At 41.5% G+C, this 20,763-nt stretch overlaps 1 protein-coding gene across 1 annotated transcript in view; it reads left to right on the top strand.

The window, feature by feature from the left end:
* ZNF226 (zinc finger protein 226) overlaps positions 1-5,881 on the top strand; it is a gene marked incomplete at its 5' end in the record, with an annotated part of 43,877 nt that extends 37,996 nt beyond the window's left edge. The window contains 2 exons of the mRNA XM_082711158.1: positions 1,289-1,384; positions 3,681-5,881. Of these exons, the coding sequence (XP_082567284.1) occupies positions 1,289-1,384; positions 3,681-5,866 (2,282 nt within the window). The 3' untranslated portion in view covers positions 5,867-5,881. The remainder of the gene's footprint in view (positions 1-1,288; positions 1,385-3,680) is intronic.
* Positions 5,882-20,763: the final 14,882 nt, after the last annotated feature.

Here is a 20,763-nt window from a genome sequence, read left to right as displayed (position 1 = left end):
GGATGTTTCTGGTCTTTCTGAACAGGATCTTTTAGGTCTTTTTCATTCGGGTTTTTGTAAAGGACTATAAACGGACAGTATACTGTGATACCTTGTCTATTTGATTTCAGATATCACTCCTATCATATTAGTGAATTATAAAACTGATTTACTGAGTTCTCTGAGCGGTTTTGAATGAAATCAATAGAGAGAAAATATCAGAGCTTCTTTGGATACATTGCAGCAAAAAACTAGTTGATTGCATGAGTGTGTGAGGGTCACTGGGAGGAGATAGGGGGAAAACAGACAGGTTAGAAATAGGTCACTCAAACTTTGTTTGGGTAATACCTATCTCTGTGTTTGTAATTGGGTCATGAAATAAATGCTGTTTCTTCAATGGGTCATAACTAAAAAAAGGTTTGAAAAGTACACTTTCGATATCTTGAATATGCAGTTAGAACTCAAATTTCCAGTAAATTTTAGCTCTAGCATGTTTGTTTTATTTATTTATTTATTTATAACATACCTACTTGCAATTTTAATTTATAGTTATAATTCAAAAACAGATTTATATACTTGGTAAGGCCCTTGTGAAAATAGAAGTACAGATCTTGAGGATCTGTTTTTTTAAGTTGGCTTCACTTTATAGACCGCTAAATCTACTGTCCAAAAGTCACAGGGTTGCTTTTAGTACTAATGCATCCATGTGATTAAATCAGCATGGAGGAAACAGGTACTTTTTGGATGAAACCAAATGGTTTGTTAACAGGACAACAAGAGTATCATCTTTCTTTTCTTTTTCTTTTTTTTTTTTTTAAGATTTTATTTATTTATATGAGGGGGCGAGGGGCAGAGGGAGATGTAGACTCCCCACTAAGCAGGGAGAGCAGGGAGCCCAATGCAGGACTCGATCCTGGGATTCCAGCCTCATGACCTGAGCCGAAGGGAGTTGCTTAACTAACTGAGCCACCCAGGCGCTCAGTAGTATCATCTTTCATTACATTGGTATAAAAACTGGTAAGCTCATGTATCCAGAAACCAAAGCTTGGTTTCTATCACATGGGTCTTTAGACACTAAACACAGGGTGAAGAAATAATCTAATATATTCTATCCATCTGTTCCCCAAATCTTTACTTTCAGTAAAGATACAGGTATTGTTTGTAAGAAGAATATACAAAAAGAATTGGAAAATATTTGTCTAGAGGGACGGCAACTCTTCAAAGACCACTGTTCGCGGTTTGCAAAATAGGATAATCTTCTCTAGGAAGTAGCATGCTCATTTTAACTCATGACTTTGCGTGTTCTCAGGACATCAACCCTTTAAACGAGATAAATGGCTCACAGAAAGAGAAGAGAGGCGGCCGTGGTTGACGAAGATAGCACCCCAGATAGAGAGAAATGTGGGTAAGAATGAAGCAGCTGTGCGTTGTCGCAGTTTCCTGCCCATCTGCTTTGTTTCTGTTTCAGCGCACCCGTGTGCTGTCCCCCGTGTTCAAGTGCCAGACCTCTTCCCTGCATTATCGCTGCAGGCTTCGCAGTGGTGCCTGCTCCCACCCGTCTCCTGTGGCCTGTTTTTTAAGTAGCAGCCTGGGGGATCCTTTATAACTTCAAGTCCGATCATGGTAGTCTGCTGTTCAGAATTCTCTTACAGCTTATTTTACTTGGAATTAAAACCACCGAGAGCAGCTTCTGTAACGAGTCCTCTGGGATCTGCTCTTCATCCCCCATGGCCTGGCCGAATGCCGCTGTCCTTCCTCTTGCTCCGCCTTTCCCACCCATCTTGTCCTCCCTGCCGTTGCTCAGACCTGTGAAGGAAGCTTCTGCCCCAGAGTCCTTCACTTGTTCCTCTCTGCCTGGAATAGTCTCACCTGGAACCCTTCAGACCCCTCTGGACTTCCTGCAGGTCACTCCATTCTAATCTCCCGTGAGGGTTCTGACCACCCTGTTGAAAATATCATTCTCTCTTGACAGTCTGTGTGCTGCCTTATTTTGGGTGATTGTTGCCTCACGTATTTTTTTTTCATTTGCTTATTTTATCTTCATCTCACTTGAAGTGTAATCTTCAAGAGTGGAGGAAATTTGTGTTTTGTTGATTGTTCACTGTCCTCGGTGCTTAGAATAGTCCTGGTACATGGCAGAGGCCCTGTAAATATATGTTGGATAAATGAATGAGTTAATCTATAGGAAAACCTGCCCTCCACAGAAATAGCTAAGAAGTGGTGGACAGATCCATGTGAAAAAGGGATATTGCAAAATATTTTTTGTCTTCCAAATGAATTCTTTTTTTTTTTTTTTTAAGATTTTTATTTATTTGACAGAGACACGAGAGAGGGAACACAAGCAGGGGGAAGGGGAGACAGAGAAGCAGGCTTCCTGCAGAGCAGGGAGACGGATGCAGGGCTTGATCCCAGGACCCTGGGATCATGACCTGAGTCGAAGGCAGCGGCTTAACCCACTGAGCCACCCAGGTGCCCTTTGTGGGTTTTTTTGTTGTTTGTTTTTGATAGAGGATTCTTCTGTCCACTTGTTAAGCAGCTGCCCCAGAGGAGGGAAAAAATTCAACTTCTGTATCTTTTATATCAGGGCATGGAAGGTCTCAGAAAATAGCCAGCTTGTGAGTTAGCCTTTCCCTAAAAAGATTTGCCCAGCTGCATCCCATTTGCTTCTTTCAAATGCAGATATATAATCATAAATGGATCTTATGTTGTTACTGCAGACTTAATGTTTGTGTATGGATTTAAATATATGACTTTCTTGGAACACTAAAAAAAATTAAATTTAAAAATAAATAAAATGGAAAATAAATAAATGACTTTTGAAGGCATTTCATGTAATGACAGCTTTCCTACTTGTGATGATTCCTTATAGTTTCTAGTATGTTTCTTTTAAATATCATGAGCGATGGAATTTATCTCCCAGCTCACCAGTAAACTGCGCTCTGCACTTCGAAACAGTCATTCTTGTTGAAGGCCAATGTATCTATATACAAAAATTTTCCACACAATTTTCAGAGAGACAGCATTCTTCCCTGCCCTCTAAATTTGACTCCTTTTGAGGTGGGGGTTTGGGACGGGGGTGGGGAAAGGCATTTAGAGAGCCAGTACCAAAGTCTCAGAAGGATCTAGTGTATAGATCTTCATGCTTTTCCTTCTTTAGCACCCTTGGTTTTCTCCTCAGTACCCCCTTAGTATACTGCTGCTTCTGGTGCAGACTTTCAACTTCTTAGCAAACTGTATTTTCCCATCCTTGTCCTATTTCAGACACCTTACTTGTGCTGCTCTGATTTGTTTGTACTTAAACTGGGATTTAGAATTCTAGACAATCTCAGACATCAGACTGGGATTCATCTGTGCATACATTTCCTGAAAACCTACTGACTGCTAGGCACTGTTAAAAGCTGTCCACACTGCCAGCTGCTTGTCCTTATTGACACTGTACTGTGGTGGGAAAGACCATGTAATTTTTGAAAAATGACTTAAATTGTCAGGTGGCAGTAATTTTGTTTTAGATGGATTTCATTAATGCTAAGTTGTTGTTGGTTTCAATCAGTGTGTAAGCCAGAGTATTTCATAAATGGTGAAAAAGGTAAGCAAAACTATCCTGGGGTTCGTTAAAGTCTCCTACTGTGTCCTAAGTGTGAGATCTTGACTCTTTGAACAAAGTTTTCACTTTTCCACATCTCTGACTTCTGTCCCTATAGGAGGGAACAGCCAAAGTGCGCTGAGGACTGTTCGAGGCAGAGAGCCACATGAAGAGCTTTCCTGCTGGCAAATCTGGCAACACATTACAAATGACCTATCCAGACCTCCAGACTCCATGATAAATAGTTCTCAACTTCACAAACAAGGTGATTCTCCCTGCCAGCTTGGGACAGGACTCTCCATTCAAATTTCTGAAGATGAGAACTGTATACCATGTTGTAAAGTGGATGGTCCTAATGGTACTGAAAACTCACACCTTCCAATTTTGAGAGCCCAGGACTCATGGAGGAAATCTTCTCTGACTGAGTCACAGAGTTATTGGAACAGATCCCAGCAAGTTTCCATGAAAAATAAGCTGTGTCAATGTAAACAGGATGTTGATGTCATTGGTTGGATTTCACATCATCTAGATCAAGGAATTTACAGAAGTGACCAATCTTATAGCAACGATGATAGTGAGAAAGACAGTGTGAAGATTTCAACATTGGACCAGAATAGTATGACTCACACAGGACCAAAACCTCACCGATGTAACGAATGTGGAAAAACCTTCAGTGATCTCTCTACCTTTGATCTTCATCAGCGGTTGCACTTAAAAGCAAAGTCTCATACCTGCAGGGAGTGTGGAAAAGGCTTCCGTTATAGCTCAGTTCTTCGTATTCATCAGAGAGTTCACATGGGGGAGAAAGGCTATAAGCACGGTGAGTGTGGTAAGGAATTCAATGAGAGCTCACTTCTGCAAACCCATCAGAAAGTCCACACTGTAGAGAAGCCATTTAAATGTGAAGAGTGTGGGAAAGGCTTTGGTCGTAGATCAGCACTTACTGTTCATTGTAAAGTCCACACAGGAGAGAAACCTTATCATTGTGAGGAGTGTGGAAGGGCCTTCAGTCAGGCCTCTCATCTCCAGGACCATCAGAGGGTCCACACTGGGGAGAAACCATTCAGATGTGATGCATGTGGCAAAAGCTTCAGTCGGAATTCACATCTTCAGTCCCATCAGAGAGTCCATACGGGAGAGAAGCCATACAAATGTGAGGAGTGTGGGAAGGGCTTCATTTGTAGTTCAAATCTATACATTCATCAGAGGGTCCACACAGGAGAAAAACCCTACAAATGCGAGGAATGTGGTAAAGGCTTTAGTCGCCCTTCAAGTCTTCAGGCCCATCAGGGTGTTCACACTGGAGAGAAATCCTACATATGTAATGTGTGTGGTAAAGGCTTTACTCTGAGTTCAAACCTTCAAGCCCATCAGAGAGTCCACACAGGAGAGAAACCTTACAAATGCGATGAGTGTGGGAAGAGCTTCAGGAGGAACTCCCATTATCAAGTTCATCTGGTAGTCCACACAGGGGAGAAACCCTATAAATGCGAGGTATGTGGAAAGGGCTTCAGTCAGAGTTCGTATCTTCAAATCCATCTGAAGGCGCACAGCGTAGAGAAACCTTACAAGTGTGAGGAGTGCGGACAGGGCTTCAATCAGAGTTCCAGACTTCAGATTCACCAGCTGATCCATACTGGCGAGAAACCATACAAATGTGACGAGTGTGGGAAGGGATTCAGTCGTAGAGCAGATCTCAAAATTCATTGCAGAATCCACACAGGAGAGAAACCATATAATTGTGAAGAGTGTGGGAAAGTATTCAGGCAGGCCTCAAATCTTCTGGCCCATCAGAGAGTCCACAGTGGAGAGAAACCATTCAAATGTGAAGAGTGTGGGAAGAGTTTCGGTCGCAGTTCACACCTCCAAGCCCATCAGAAAGTCCACACTGGGGAAAAGCCGTACAAATGTGAGGAGTGTGGGAAGGGCTTCAAGTGGAGCTTGAATCTTGACATGCATCAGAGGGTCCACACAGGAGAGAAACCCTACAAGTGTGGGGAGTGTGGTAAGCACTTCAGTCAGGCCTCAAGTCTTCAGCTTCATCAGAGCGTCCACACTGGAGAGAAACCGTACAAATGTGATGTGTGTGGTAAGGTCTTCAGTCGCTCTTCACAGCTGCAGTCTCACCAGAGAGTTCACACAGGGGAGAAACCTTACAAGTGTGAGACATGTGGTAAGAGCTTCAGCTGGCGATCAAATCTTACCATTCATCACAGAATCCATGCTGGTGATAAGTCCTATAAAAGTAATAGGAGCGGGAAGAACATCAGAGAGTCCACACAAGAAAATGGCTGTATAAAATGATTTTTTAAAAGAAAACCGAGGTGTCATGTGAATTCTTCCAATCATGAAGTTCAAAAGAAAAAAAATCCTTTGTTTCACGAAAGTCAGTGTTTGAGCCACAGTTTAACACATCCCAGTAGTCAGGAGGCCACACAGAAGAGAACACTTATGAGTGGCATAGTAAGGTACAGTTTGAACTTTGACCTTTATTAAATACTACTCAGGGGAGGCTTTGGAAAGGACGAGTTTTATCAGGTCTTGTATAAAAGCATGATGAACACAAAGTAATGCCCATTAGAATGTAAGCTCTATAAATGCAGAGACTTGTTCTGAATCTACATAGTCTTAACATTGCCAGGGACTTGGGAGGTGTGCAATACTTGTTCAGTTAATAAATAGGGGAAATGGATCTTTTTTTTTTTTAAAGATTTTATTTATTTATTTGACAGAGAGAAATCACAAGTAGATGGAGAGGCAGGCAGAGAGAGAGAGGGAAGCAGGCTCTCCGCCGAGCAGAGAGCCCGAATGCGGGACTCGATCCCAGGACTCCGAGATCATGACCTGAGCCGAAGGCAGCGGCTTAACCCACTGAGCCACCCAGGCGCCCGGGAAATGGATCTTTTGATAGTTGTGTTACGATTACCTCCAGAATTTCATAAAAATTTGTATTCAGAACAAGTAACCTCAGTGTGGCCTTAATGAAATTAATTCAGGCAGACAGAGTTGAAATGCAAGAAAACTAGTAATTTGTCCTAGTAATTTGGCATTGCCTTGTGATGAGCTCCTGTCTTTCCCAGCCTCTTATCAAGGTGGGTCCTATCATTATGGACTTTGAACTTACACTGCATAAAATCAGTGGAATACCAAATTGTTATCTTTTGTGATAGCACAGACTGGAAACTTGATTGCTAATCCTACAATAAGCCATTTTACTATTCATTTTTATTCTCAATGTCAAGGCAGGGGTGTAAGTGTCAAAGTTATACTAATAACATATGTCCCTTAGTAAACGTTGAATTGATCATTAGTTTCTTAGTCTCCACATTTCCAACCACACTTGATATGATTGCCTTCCAAATAAGAGTTTTAGCATTACTTCATTAAAACTTCTTAGGTAGGAACGCCTGGGTGGCTCAGTCGGTTAAGCATCTGCCTTTGGCTCAGGTGATGATCCTGGGGTCCTGGGATCGAGCCCCACATCAGGCTCCTTGCTCAGTGCGGAGCCTAGTTCTTCCTCTGCTTGTCACTCCCCCTGCTTGTGTTCTCACTCCTTGTCTCTGACAAGTAAATATAAAGTCTTAACAAACTTCTTAGGTAGAGAGGCTATTTGAAGTAGATTACTTTTGTCAAGTTCTCTACCCTATTACTCCTTGCTCTCCCCAGACAGAGAAAGAAGAAAAAATTATTTGTTGAAATTCAGTAACTTTATCAAACACATTGATTACCTGGGGACATGACTGACTTTCACATTTTTTCCTAGCAGTGGATTGAATAATGGCTATTTAGTTTTGTTTGTTTGTTTAGAGAGAGAATCCCAAGAAGGCTCCACACTCAGTGTGGAGCCTTACACTGGGCTCGATCTCACAACCCTGAGATATGACCTGAGCAAAACTCAGGAGTTGGACTCAACTGAGCCACCCAGGTGCCCCAAATAATTACTTTTTGAAGTTGGTCAGTATATGTCAAAATACAGAATCCCTTTGGTCTGGAGATGATAGAATAAGAATATATGATTAGGAGATTTAAATAGAAAGGGAGAAAAGGTCAGTAGACATCAATGCTGTTAACTCAGTCTTATTCAAGTGGAAATAAACATTCATCAGGAATTTATATATATGTATTTTGATAAACTTATGCAATAATAGACTCATTAAAATGATGGCCAAGACTTAAGATGGAAGCATGTAACAGTTTAAGGTAGTTTAGGGACATCACATACCTTAATCAACCATGTGTGTCTGTGAATGTGTTAATCATCCAGTCATGTGAAGGGATATTTACCCCACATAAACAGTGGCAAGATTTTCAGGGATTTTTCAGTTATTTTACTCAGATTTTTTAAATTAAGCATCAGTTTTATAGTAAAGTAGTTATTTTATTAAATCAAATTATTAAATTATTATATTAATCAAATTATTAAATCACAGTAAACTATGACTTAAAAATTTATAAGAACATATCTCTTAACAGTAAGAAATCCTATCACCATGTATATAAGACCAAAACTAAGGAATAGAGCTCTGGAAATCAGTTGTTAAAAAAATTTCTGTGGTCATTCAGAGACAGATACATTAGTGAGTGTAACTGTATATTTGTAATTAGTATATTTGAAGTTTATGCATAACTCTATGGGACTAGAAGATTCTAATGTAGTTCCAACAGTGAAAGTTTATACATCCTTATTCTCAGACTTCCCTACAGGGGGAATAGATATCCCAGGGTACTGGCTGGTACTTTCCAGTGCTTGGTCTGATTAGGGAAGTAGCTAGGTCTTTCCAGACACCATGGCACAGAAAACCTTGAGTTGTGGAGAAAAGGAATGATGAGAAAATTGTTTACAGAGTACTGAGTGGGAAAATCATGAAGATGGAGAAAGAAAATATGTATGTTTTGAGGTAAAATTTAACAAAGATTCCCTAAGGGAAAGCTATGTATAGGGGATCATCTAGCACGGTGGGAGCAAGCTGTTGAGCAGGTTTGAGTACCATTTCCGACATAGGCATTTCACTGATCCTTGAGGCTTTTTTGGTTAAATGGCTTTACTCAGCAAAGGATATAATGTGGGAGGCAGGTTTCCAAAGTTGACTTCTTGGACCACACCTTCACATGCTATGTAAAGCCCGCGCTACCTCAAGTTGTGTTAGATAGGAGAAAGCTTAGGCCGGCCTTCTGTGTTTAGTTTTGTTTGGTGATACCAGGATAGCCTGTGAGCTCTCGTGGTAATTTTCGTTTAGTGTGTTGGATCAAAGGTTGGCAAGCTGTTTCCTGTGGTCCAAATGTGGTCAACTCCCTTTAAAGCTTCATTGGAACAGAGCAGTACCCATTCATTTATGTATCTATGGCTGTTTTCTCATTGCAGTGACAGAGTTTAGTAGTTGTGACAAACAGTGGCCCACAAAATCCAAAACACTTTCTAGAGCTTTACAGAATATGCCTGTTGATCCCTGTGTTAAGCTGAAGAGATATGTCTCCCACAACTGGAAAGACCACAAGTAGAGCCTAACTTGAGCCTGGTACAGTCAGGATTTCAGAATGGTTTCCTTTTGGTTCTTGTATCCTCCCTTCTGATTGATCTTGTTCTTTAGGTTGGTCCAGAGATGGTGGTAACAATAGGGACTACCTGTTTCTCCTCAACCAGTGAAAGAGAACTAGTCTTTCATTCGTCATATTGGGTAGTTTACTACTCTGCCTGTGTGCATGACTCCTCTGACCTTGACTTCCATCTACACTAAATTAAACCTCTAATTGTGTATCCAGTTCCATTGGCCTTTGTGGGCCATTCAGTTTCAACTCCTACTTGACACATCAGCTCTTTTTTTTGTGGGGGGTGCCTCTGGGGGATTTTCCCATCTTAGTTTTGAGCATGGCTACATATTAACACTTTGGGGACTTGTTATATAGAGTAAACATTCTTTCCTTCCTCCCTCTTCCTTTCTCTCTCTCCTTTCTTTTCTTCTCTTTCTTAGTCTCTTTTGTTCTTTTTGTCCCTCCCTCCCTCTCTCCTTCCCTCCCTCTTCCTTTCTTCTCCCCCTCCCCCTCCCCTCCTTCCTTTTCCCTTTCCTTTCCTCTCCTTTTCTCTCTCTCTCTTTCTTTCTTTTAACGAAAAGGGGACTCAAAGTCAAATTCAGTCACCAACTGAATGATAACACATTGATTGGTTCACAACCTTGTAGATTCTCTTACGTTATAGAGCATCAGAGGGAAGGAATAGAATCCTGAAAAACTGAGGTGGGAATATATGAGCAGATTCCAACAAAGCTTAGGTCTTTGACGTCTAAACTTAGGCGTCTCCTTTGCCATTAGGAGGAAGCCTTTTGTTCTGCTCTGATGTAGTCTCCTCTTGCCTGAAGAACCTGTAATAATCTCCCCTGTGATGGTTTCCTTGCAGGAAACTTGATCTCTGGTGAACTTTTCTTATTCTTTTTTTTTTTAAGATTTTATTTATTCATTTGACAGAGATCAAAGTAAGCAGAGAGGCAGGCAGAGAGAGAGGAAGGGAAGCAGGCTCCCTGCTGAGCAGAGAGCCCGATGTGGGACTCAATCCCAGGACCCTGAGATCATGACCTGAGCTGAAGGCAGCGGTTTAACCCACTGAGCCACCCAGGCACCCAACTTTTCTTATTCTGACCTGAGTCAACATGAGAGTTGTGGCCCCTCAGCTAATTCCATAATGTGAACTAGTTCCCATTTCCAGAGCACCTTAGAGGTCAGGCTGGGTCTCCTTGAAAGAATCTTATATATTGCCAAAACTGTGTACCACAAATTGTTCTAGACTTCCTCAAAGTGGCTTGCAGCTATATTTTATGGAGGTTATATATTAGGTAAGTGGAAATAACCAGAACATGGAAGGATTGCTAGACACTAGAGATGATATTAACTCCTGGAACCTCAAATGCCTGTGCCCAGCAAATAATAGTGGGGCTTATAAAGAACAAATAATGGATGCTTTTGCTCAGGTTCATATGTGGTGGTCTGAATGGATCCCTGAGCCCGTCATCTGGTTATTTTCTAAGTTCCAGAATGCAGAGTTGCAATAGAAATACCCAACAAGTGGCAGAATCCTCATATTGGTTCTCTCACCAATGAAACAAGGACTATTTTGATAAGAAAGGACAAATAAACACTGTAACTGCTTTGTATATATCAAAATGGAAAACCAAAAGCAATACCGTATTCTTCAAGGGATTCTAGAGGTTAGCACCACTTAGTGGTATCTTGAAAGTCATAGCCCTCTTCAGTTTACTCATTTGACCTGTGCAGAAGACAGGTGAATCTGGGAATGACATGGGATTATTGTAAATTTAATTAGGACCTGACATAACTTGCAGCATCAGATGAGGTTTTATTGCTGGAGCAAATCAACACATTTGCTCCCACCTGATAGGCCACCATTGTGCTAACATGCTTTTCCCCCCTCTGTACCTGTTAGTAAACATCATCCAAAGAAGTTTGGTTTCATCTGGTAGGGCTATCAACGTGCTCTTATGACCCCAGCTCACAGCTACACCAACTTTTTTTTTTTTTAAAGATTTTATTTATTTGCCAGAGAGAGAGAAAGCGAGTATACACAAGTAGACAGAGTCAGGCAGAGGCAGCGAGAGAAGCAGGTTCCCTGTCGAGCAAGGAGCCCTATGCAGGACTCGATCCCATGACCCCGGGACCATGACCTGAGCCGAAGGCAGCAGCTTAACCCACTGAGCCACACAGGCGTCCCTACACCAACTTTTTAATCTTTGTTCACAGTTCGGTCCAGGAATTGGCAAACAATGGCCCAAGGGGCAAATCTGGCTGCCGCTTGTTTTGGTAAATAAAATGTTATCGAAACATAGCCATGACCACTCTACATACTGTCTATGGTGCTTTCAGGTTAATAAGGCAGAGTTGAGTAGTTGTAATAAATCTGTGTGGTCTGCAAAGCCTTAAATATTTACTTTCTGGCTCTTTACAGAAATGATTTTATGACCCTTGATAAATATATATCTAATGACATATGAAGTGTCTGTGACAGGTACGGACACTGCATAGAGCTGGCAGCATGCATCTTTGGGATTTGGGAGCAAAGTTAATGCTATTCTGTGCAGATGGCATTACTCCTGAGAAAGCATCAGGCCTCTTTGATCCCTAGTTAAAATGAAATATTTGGCCATAAGCCAGAAAATTATGCAGTGAAGTCATAAATTTGATTATAGCAGTAGCACTTCAACATCAAGTGGAAGTGACACAGATGAGACTGGGTTTAGACAGAAGTCACAAGTAAGCGGCATGACAGTCACAAGTGACTCAGATTGCCAAAGCTCCAGTTCCTGCTTCTGTGACTCCACCTCTCAACCCATGCCTGTGACCTCATGAGTAGTTCTCTGTGGTCAGTTGAGAGAGTTCTCCAAAGAGAACTACCCAACCCCCTGCTAGGAATTTGGTTACACAAGACCACTTCCATCATGGAAGGGACAGCACACTGTTTTCATTGGAGAAAAGTTGCTCTAGATATGGAATTGCCTCTCCTGCCCAGTGCTGCAAAATCACCATCTGTGGACCTTACATATTGCTTTATTTTTCCTCATGGTGTTCCATCTACCACTGTTTGTGCTGTAATTAAAAAAAAAAAAAAAAAGAATTGTAGCAATGGGGCTCATGTTTGCGGATTCACTGATCTTCTACCATGTTCCCCATTAACTGTCCCACTTCAGTAGCTGAATGTGCCTGGATTCTCAGAATTCCTACAAACTCTTATGCTCCCACATTTGTGTCAGGTCTAATTCCTATTTTAAAGTTTAGTGGCACAGCTTTCCTGACTGAACACTGGCTGATATTGAACCCTGCAGTGTAAGTGCCTGACATTAAGGTACTGATTACTGAGGCATCCATTTTAAAAGATTCATTTTGAGGGGCGCCTGGGGGGCCCAGTGGATTAAAGCCTCTGCCTTCCGCTCGGATCATGATCTCAGGGTCCTGGGATTGAGCCCCACATCGGACTCTCTCCTCAGTGGGGAGCCTGCTTCCCCCTTTCTCTCTCTGCCTACTTGTGATCTCTGTCAATAAATAAAATCTTTTAAAAAATAAAAAGATTCATTTTGAGTAAACATATTGCCAGCTATATGACACAGTTTCTAGCAAAGCAACCAGGTAATGATCTAGGCTGTCCACACCCATGAACTTACTTTTTCAGAAGCCATGGGTGGCCTAGATAACCTAGATAACTGACTGCTTCCATGACCTGGCCTCTGCTCTCCCAGCTCCTAATTACACTTGTATGTTGCAACTTAGCCAATAATGAGTGAATCCTTGTGAAACCCCAGATGTCCCGCCCTTGAACCCAAGTAAAGGCAGAGCTTCCGGTCTGAGCTTGTTGTTTTTCTTTGACCTCCCTGTGTGGCCTTTGGGGATGCCATGTACCCTCCAGGATGTGTGAGTTATAAATCTTATTCCTAGTTTTTTGCTGAAATGTGCCCTGTGATCATAGCAAAAACCAACAAGAGCTGGTCCAGCCACAACACTCGCCCCAGTGGGGCTCTATACAAATAACACAGAACCTGGACGAGTGCCGCAGGCATCCATAGACAAGAGCATTACCACTGGTAGGCTTGGATAGATGCAACAGATCATTTCTGCTGCTCCTTTTCGGTGACTACCCTTCTCACATGCACTCTCCTAAATTCTGTCACCATTGGCTACTTTTCCTTTTGTTTATCCTCACATAAATGGAACTATATTATACGCTTTTGTGTCCCACTTATTTTGCTCAGTATAGTGTTTGTGAGATTGAAACATTGTTTCTAAGCAATCATTTACCTATTCTGTTATTGCAGAGCAAAGTAGGCAACCTACATCCTATAGGCCAGATATTTTGGGATGTGTGTGTTGTGTGTTTATTTTTCTGCTTGCTGGAATGGAATTCCTGTGTCACGGAGGATGCATATATTTAATTCTCACAGACACTGCCAAACATTCTGCACGTGATTGAACTAATTTATGTTAGGTCCGTTATTAAATGAAATGAGACTGAGACAAAGTGAAAGTTATTTAAAGCTTTGTTTTATGCTAAGTATTAGAAATCAAACTGATCAGCCAAGGGAACGAGACTGAAACAAAGTTAAAGTTATGCAAAGCTCTATTCTATGCCAAGCATTAGAAGTCAGACTGACCGGCCAGGGCCGTCTCCGAAGAGAGCAACCACCTCCAGCTTACAGGCTCAAGAATTGACTGACTGACGGGTCAGGGCTGACTCCTAAGAGAGCGACCCCTCCCAATCTTACAGGCTACCTTTTATTGGGTAAAACTGCAACCCATATTTTGGTATCTCAACCCATCGGGTTTGTGTGTCTCTTGTTGATTGGCTAGTTTCATCCGGTCTGGTGATGTGTTATTCAAGGTTACTTCATACTAGGAACCATTACAAACAGTACTTTCTGGGAAGGCTTATTCATAGGAATTACGAAGGCTTATTCATATGAATTCATATTCATATGAATGAAGGCTCATTCATTCAATATGTTATTCTCATACATATTCAGTGTGAATAATAAGATTGTCGTTCTTCCCAAGATGGAGTCATTTAGGTTTAGGTAAGACCTCACTGTTACAAACAGTACTTTGTACTGATTAGATGTCTCTACCTGGCCTGACTCGTCTTTGTATTCTGGGCTCTGTTATCAGGAACTAGCCAACTACATTTTACTGGTTTTCTGGACTTGCTTCTAAGTAAGTTTCTCCAGGGGAAGAGTCAATTTAAGTTTACTGCACAAACAAAAAAATGGCTATTTACCCAAGATGGAGTCACTCTGGCTATATAGGTCCTTACAATTTATAGTCCCACAAGCAAAGCAATAGAGTTCTAGTTGCTCCATATCCCTGTCAACACTTTTGTAGTGCCAGATTTTTAATTAAAAAATTGTTTTGGTCACAAGGGTTTGTGGAGAGTGGTGTCTCATTGAGGTTTCCATTATTACTCTGATGACTAATGCTATTGAGAAAATTGAGGACCTATTCAAAGGCTTAGTATACATTTATATATCCTCCTTTATCCAGTGCTTGTTCAAATGATTTGTGGATTTTTTTTTCTTGTTGTGATTTCTTATTCTTGGATTTACAGGATTTCTTTATATTCTGCTAAAATTCTTTAATACTGTGTATTGTGATTTTTTTTTCCAGTTCTGTGGCTCCCAACTTCATTTTCCTTATGGTACCTTTCAGTGAACAATCATGCTTTTAAGTTTTCCCATGGTTTTTTTAGTTAGTGATTTTTAGAAATCTTCACCTATCACAAATTCATGAAGGTATTTTTTTTTAATGAAGATATTTTAGTATCTCTCTTTTTTTTTTAAGATTTATTTATTTGACAGAGAGAAATCACAAGTAGACAGAGAGGCAGCCAGAGAGAGAGAGAGAGGGAAGCAAGCTCCCTGCTGAGCAGAGAGCCCGATGTGGGACTCGATCCCAGGACCCTGAGATCATGACCTGAGCCGAAGGCAGCGGCTTAATCCACTGAGCCACCCAGGCGCCCCTAGTATCTCTTTTTAAATCTTTTTTTTTTTTTTAAAGATTTTATTTATTTATTTGACAGAGAGAAATCACAAGTAGTCGGAGAGGCAGGCAGAGAGAGAGAGAGGAGGAAGCAGGCTCCCTGCTGAGCAGAGAGCCCGATGCGGGACTCGATCCCAGGATCCTGAGATCATGACCTGAGCCGAAGGTAGCGGCTTAACCAACTGAGCCACCCAGGCGCCCCATCTTTTTAAATCTTTTAAGGTCCACATTCCAGGGAAACTTGGGTGGCTCAGTTGGTTAAGTGTCCACCTTCAGCCCAGGTCATTCCAGCATCTTGGGATCAAGTCCCACAGTGGGCCCCTTGTTCAGCAAGGAGACTGCTTCTCCCTTTGCCTGCCACTCCCCCAGCTTGTGCTCTCTCTCTCTCTGACAAATAAACAAAAAATATTTTTAAAAATCCATATTCCGTTTCATATGGAATGAGTTCATTTTTATTTACGCATTCTATTGTCCCTCAAGATCACAACCTGAGCCACAATCCTGTTGGTCACCTAACTGACTGAGCCTCCCAGGTACCCCAAGAGAGAGAATCTTAAGCAGGTTGCACACTCAGCAGGGAGCTGAAGGAAGGGCTCAATCTCATGACCCTGAGATTGTGACCGGAACCAAAATCAAGAATCAGATGCTTAACGGACTGAACCACCCAGGAGCTCCAAGAAAGTTAATTTTTAAGATGCAAGATAATATTGTTGAAACTTGGGAATTTCAAAAGCATGGAAATTAAGACAAATTTTGTTAAATTAGTTTCTTCATAGGGGCACCTGGGTGGCTCAGTGGGTTAAAGCCTCTGCCTTCTGCTCAGGTCATGATCTCAGGGTCCTGGGATCAAGCCCCACATCGGGCTCTCTGCTCAGCAGGGAGCCTGCTTCCTCCTCTTTCTCTGCCTGCTTCTCTGCTTACTTGTGATCTCTGTCTGTCAAATAAATTTAAAAAAAAATTAGTTTCTTCATAACTAAGGATGTTTATTCAATGTAGGACACAATAAATGAATTTAAAAATCCAGTTCAGGTGCCAAGACAATTCAGTGGCAAAAGAATGGTCTCTTCAACAAATGGTGCTGAGACAACTCGATGTGCACAGGCAAAAGATGTCACACCCGCTTCTTCATGCAATATACAAAAACTAGGATCAAGGACCTAAACATAAGAACTGAAAATCAGGGGCACCTGGGTGGCTCAGTTGGTTTCGTGATTGCCTTTGGCTCCCGTCATGATCCCAGGGTCCTGGGATCAAGACCCATGTTGGGCTCCTTGGGAGCCTGCTTCTCCCTCTCCCTCTGCCTGCTACTCCACCTGCTTGTACTCTCTCTCTCAAATAAACAAAATTTTAAAAAACCTAAAAATCAGACTTTTAGATGAAGACATAACCATAAATCTTCATGACCTTGGATTAGGCAATGGTTTCTTTCTTTCTAAAAAAAAAATAAAGATTTGTTTATTTATTTTATTTTATTTTTTTAAAGATTTTATTTATTTATTTGACAGAGAGAGATTACAAGTAGGCAGAGAGGCAGGCAGAGAGAGAGAGGAGGAAGCAGGCTCCCTGCTGAGCAGAGAGCCCGATGCGGGACTCGATCCCAGGACCCTGAGATCATGACCTGAGCCGAAGGCAGCGGCTTAACCCACTGAGCCACCCAGGCGCCCCTGTTTATTTATTTTAGAGAGAGTGAGTGAGAGAGCACAAGGGGAGAGGCCAGAGGTCACTCTTACCAAACTTCATCATTTTTATTGTTTTATTCATGGAATGATCTCTGGACTTAAAAAAAAAATTCAGTCTGTTTTCCATTTCATGAATTTCTTATCTTTATCATTTCCTTCCATCTACTTACCATATTTTTGTTTTCTTTTTATTAAATTCCTGAGATTGATGTTTCCATTTTTATTTTTAGCTTCCCTTCTGTTATAGTAAATGCTCTTAAGACTCTACAATTCCTCCTAGGATTGAAACTTCCGATTAAAAAAAAATATTTATTTGAGAGAGAGAGAGAGTAAGAGTAAGAGAGCAAGAGATCATGAGCAAGGGGGAGGGGTAGAGGGAGAAGCAGACTCCCCGCTGAGCAGGGAGCCCCATGCAGGACTTGATTCGAGGACCCTGGGATCATGGCCTGAGCCGAAGGCAGACCTTAACCAACTGAGCCACCAAGGCACCCTAAACCTTCCCATTCTGATTGTGAATTTCTTCTCCTTGTAATTCTGTCAGCAGGGAGTCCTGCATAGGGCTGGATCCCACAACCCCAGGATCATGACCTGAGCCTAAATCAAGAGACCCTAGCTTAACTGACCCAGGAACGGATGTGCCTCTTAATTTTGCTTAAAGTTTGCTTTATATTACATTGAAGCTGTTATTCTTGATAATCTGAAGCTTATGCAGTCAAATGCTCTACCCCTGAGCTATACCCCCTAATCTGAAGCTTATGAAGTGTTTATTTGTATACCTCATAATGCTTTTATCTTCAAGGACTCTTTGGTCTAGTATTAATACATTTTTAGAGTTTAGAAAAAATGTGAAGCCTAGGGTGATGTTCTCTTTCTCTAGAAAAGATGTTCATTTGTTTGTGCTAGGTGCTTGAAGAGTGTAACAAAAAAGATTCACCGTAAACCAATTTCAAGTAGTGACGTGATTGGGAGTTTGTCTTCAGTCTCTACCAAAGACAATCCACTTCCCTTATATTTTTACTCCTACCGGGAAGCTCTTGGGGATTACTCACCACCTTACTCTTACCTCCTCCCGAACCCGTCCTCACGAGTGGCTAAAATGCTGCCCGGTTTTCAATAACAGAATCAAGGAAGACACTCGTAGCCTAAAATGGCACAATTTCACCAAGATTCTCTCTGGCATTCTAGGAATTAATACACACACGCTCAGAATACCTGGAAGTATTTTCTCCTCAGAGGGCGGAGCTCGGGCGTCATTTATCTTGTGCATTCTGGGAGTTGTAGTCTGGAGTCCTTGTAGCCTGCAGCACTTCCGCTTCTGGGCAGCTGGAGCGGGGGATTGTGGGAAGTGGTCCAGGTGCTCCCTCTAGGCGGAAGGAGACTCGCTATAGTGCTACGCCTCTGCTCACCTTCCTGTCCAGTATCTTCCATCCCAGGGACCTTTCTAAAACTGAGCGGGGTGCCAGCGGGACCTCTGCTCTCGGGGAAAGGAAGAAAAACCGCGGCTGGCAGAGGAGGGTGGAGTTGGGAGGGATTTGCGTTCGCCTCCCGCGGGGAGGGCCTGGTGCTTCTCCGGGTTGGGGCGGCGCAGGTCTCGTGGCTCCTGGTCTGAAGGTCTCCTGGCACTCCTGCCGGCTTTCCTCACCGACCAGTCTGTTCTTCCCAGCAGAACAGTGTTTTGCTATTTACTTAATCTTTCTTGGTCTCGTTATTCTCATCTTACAAGTAGTGTATCTGGTGGTGGTCCCTTATCATTTTACAAGAATTCGTGAAATGACAACAACAGCCTTGTGAGGTAGATAATGCTGTTATTATCTTTTTAGGGAAAGAGATGACAAAGAATGAAGTTTCATCCCATTTATACAGTCAAGCGGTTACAAGCTTTCTATACCATTATATTTTTCAATACTGGATACATGCAATCCAACCACTAGATCTGTGCATTCTCAAGATTAACAATAGCTTTTCTTCCTATAAGAGGACTTGACTGCACCATATGCTGCAAATTGTTTGATAAATTTATGCTAAAATTTACTTGGGAATCATGTCTTAGGTAATTGACTTTATCTGAGGGAGTAATGAAATGTATCATCTCCCCTGCTAGCAGATCTGAAGTTCAGAGAACAGCACCTTGGTTCAACCCACACAGTGATAGGGACACTGGATTATTTTCTCATACATTTACATTTAAAGGGGACAAAGCCCTGACCTCTTATTTTATTTTTTAATTGTTTAATTTAAAGTCTAGACCTTTGAAAAGCACTTCTGGATTCTAAACTTGGTAAGAGGCATATTGGGCCTCTAACAAGATTTACAAGTGCATCTAAAGGTCAGAGAAAAGATCCCAAAAGCCCTGGGTTTCCTATGGAAATGCTTTAAGAAAATGCTCTCATCTTTTGGACAAGGAAAATTCCTTTTTTGTTTTTCCTTTTTCATTTACTCTTGCTAAGCTTGTTTGCCCAAAACTTACAGCTGGTAAGAGGCAAAACTGCCATTTGAACCCAAGGTGTTAGAGCCTCAAGTCTATGTTTTTAATCTCAATGTTGTACATAAAAAAATATAACAGGAAATAGTTCTGAATATGTTCTGAGGAAGTTTTTTTTCTAACAGGTTTAGAAGATCTTTTGGGGCTTTATACATTATGTTCTTATTATAGTAAAATATATGCCCATTATAGAGAGATTAGGACATACAAAAATATAAAAAGAAAAGAGTAGGAATAACCTGTAATCTCAGGGATTAGACATAACCACTGTTATCATTTGTAATGTATTTATGCATAGGCGCTGTACTACAAATGGTATTTCTTTCTTAAATATTATTTTGGAACTTTATTCCAAATAAATAGGAATTTATTCTTATGCTGCCCGGTTTTCAGTAACAGAATCAAGGAAGACACTCGTAGCCTAAAATGGCACAATTTCACCAAGATTCTCTCTGGCATTCTAGGAATTAATCCACACATGCTCAGAATACCTGAGTCATCTGCAGCCCTTGTCAACATTTTGATGAGGCATGGAGCCCAATGCCGACATGAGCTCATGGTCCTGAGATCAAGATCTGAACTGAGATCAAGAGCCAGATGCTTCATGGATGTACAGTTATTGATAATATTTTAATCATCATAAAGCAAAGTTACTAAACCATCCACCCCTCATTCATGTTTCCCATCATCTGAGGATAATATTTATTTTTTACAGGTTGGTCATGAGTCAGGTCGAGTTTCCAGTGCCCTTATATGTATTTATCAAGATGTTCCTTCTCATTCCTATTGTTATCTCCATTTTACAAGTAAAAAAAAGGACAGAGTTCACAGAATAAGTGGCAGGATTATTATTTTAATCTAGGCAGCCTGATTCCAAGCCTGTAGTCTTTTACACATTGCTTTTATTAGCATACAGGACAAAACCCCACAAGATGTCTTATCGGAGCAAAGAATATTTAAGCCGTGGGGAAGACCGCATCCTGTAAGTGAATGGAGCAGGTGAGTATGACCTAATGAGCAGCAGATATGATGAGGCTTTAAAGTATTTTTTTAATCTTTGGAAAGATTTAGTTTACTTATTTGACAGAGAGAGACACACAGCAAGAGAGGGTACACAAGCAGGGGGAGTGGGAGAGGGAGAAGCAGGCTTCGGGCTGAGCAGGGAGCCCATTGCGGGACTCATCCCAGGACCCTGGGATCACAACCTGAGCCGAAAGCAGACTCTTAACTGAGCAACCCAGGTGCCCCTCAAAGAGGCTTTTCATGGGAGTGTAAGTTATTCACTACAGCTGGGCATGAATACAAAGTAGATTTGAGGAGGAAAAAAATATGGAAGTTTCCTGTTCATGTGACTTGCTAAAGCATTTGGAACTTCTTTGAGGGCACTGGATAGATATGCAGGTGAAAATAACTGAATTTCCGTGTTATGCAATATCTCTCTGGCATCAGGGAGGAAAAAAGTGATTGAAATTAAGTATCTGTTCATGTTGATTATACAAGATGTGACTAATGAGTGA

The sequence above is a fragment of the Mustela nivalis genome (genome assembly GCF_964662115.1).
Source record: "Mustela nivalis genome assembly, chromosome: 18".
In the NCBI taxonomy this organism is placed as follows: domain Eukaryota; kingdom Metazoa; phylum Chordata; class Mammalia; order Carnivora; family Mustelidae; genus Mustela; species Mustela nivalis.
The sequence above is the reverse complement of the archived record's forward strand: the minus strand, read 5'-3'. Positions and strand labels throughout refer to the sequence as shown.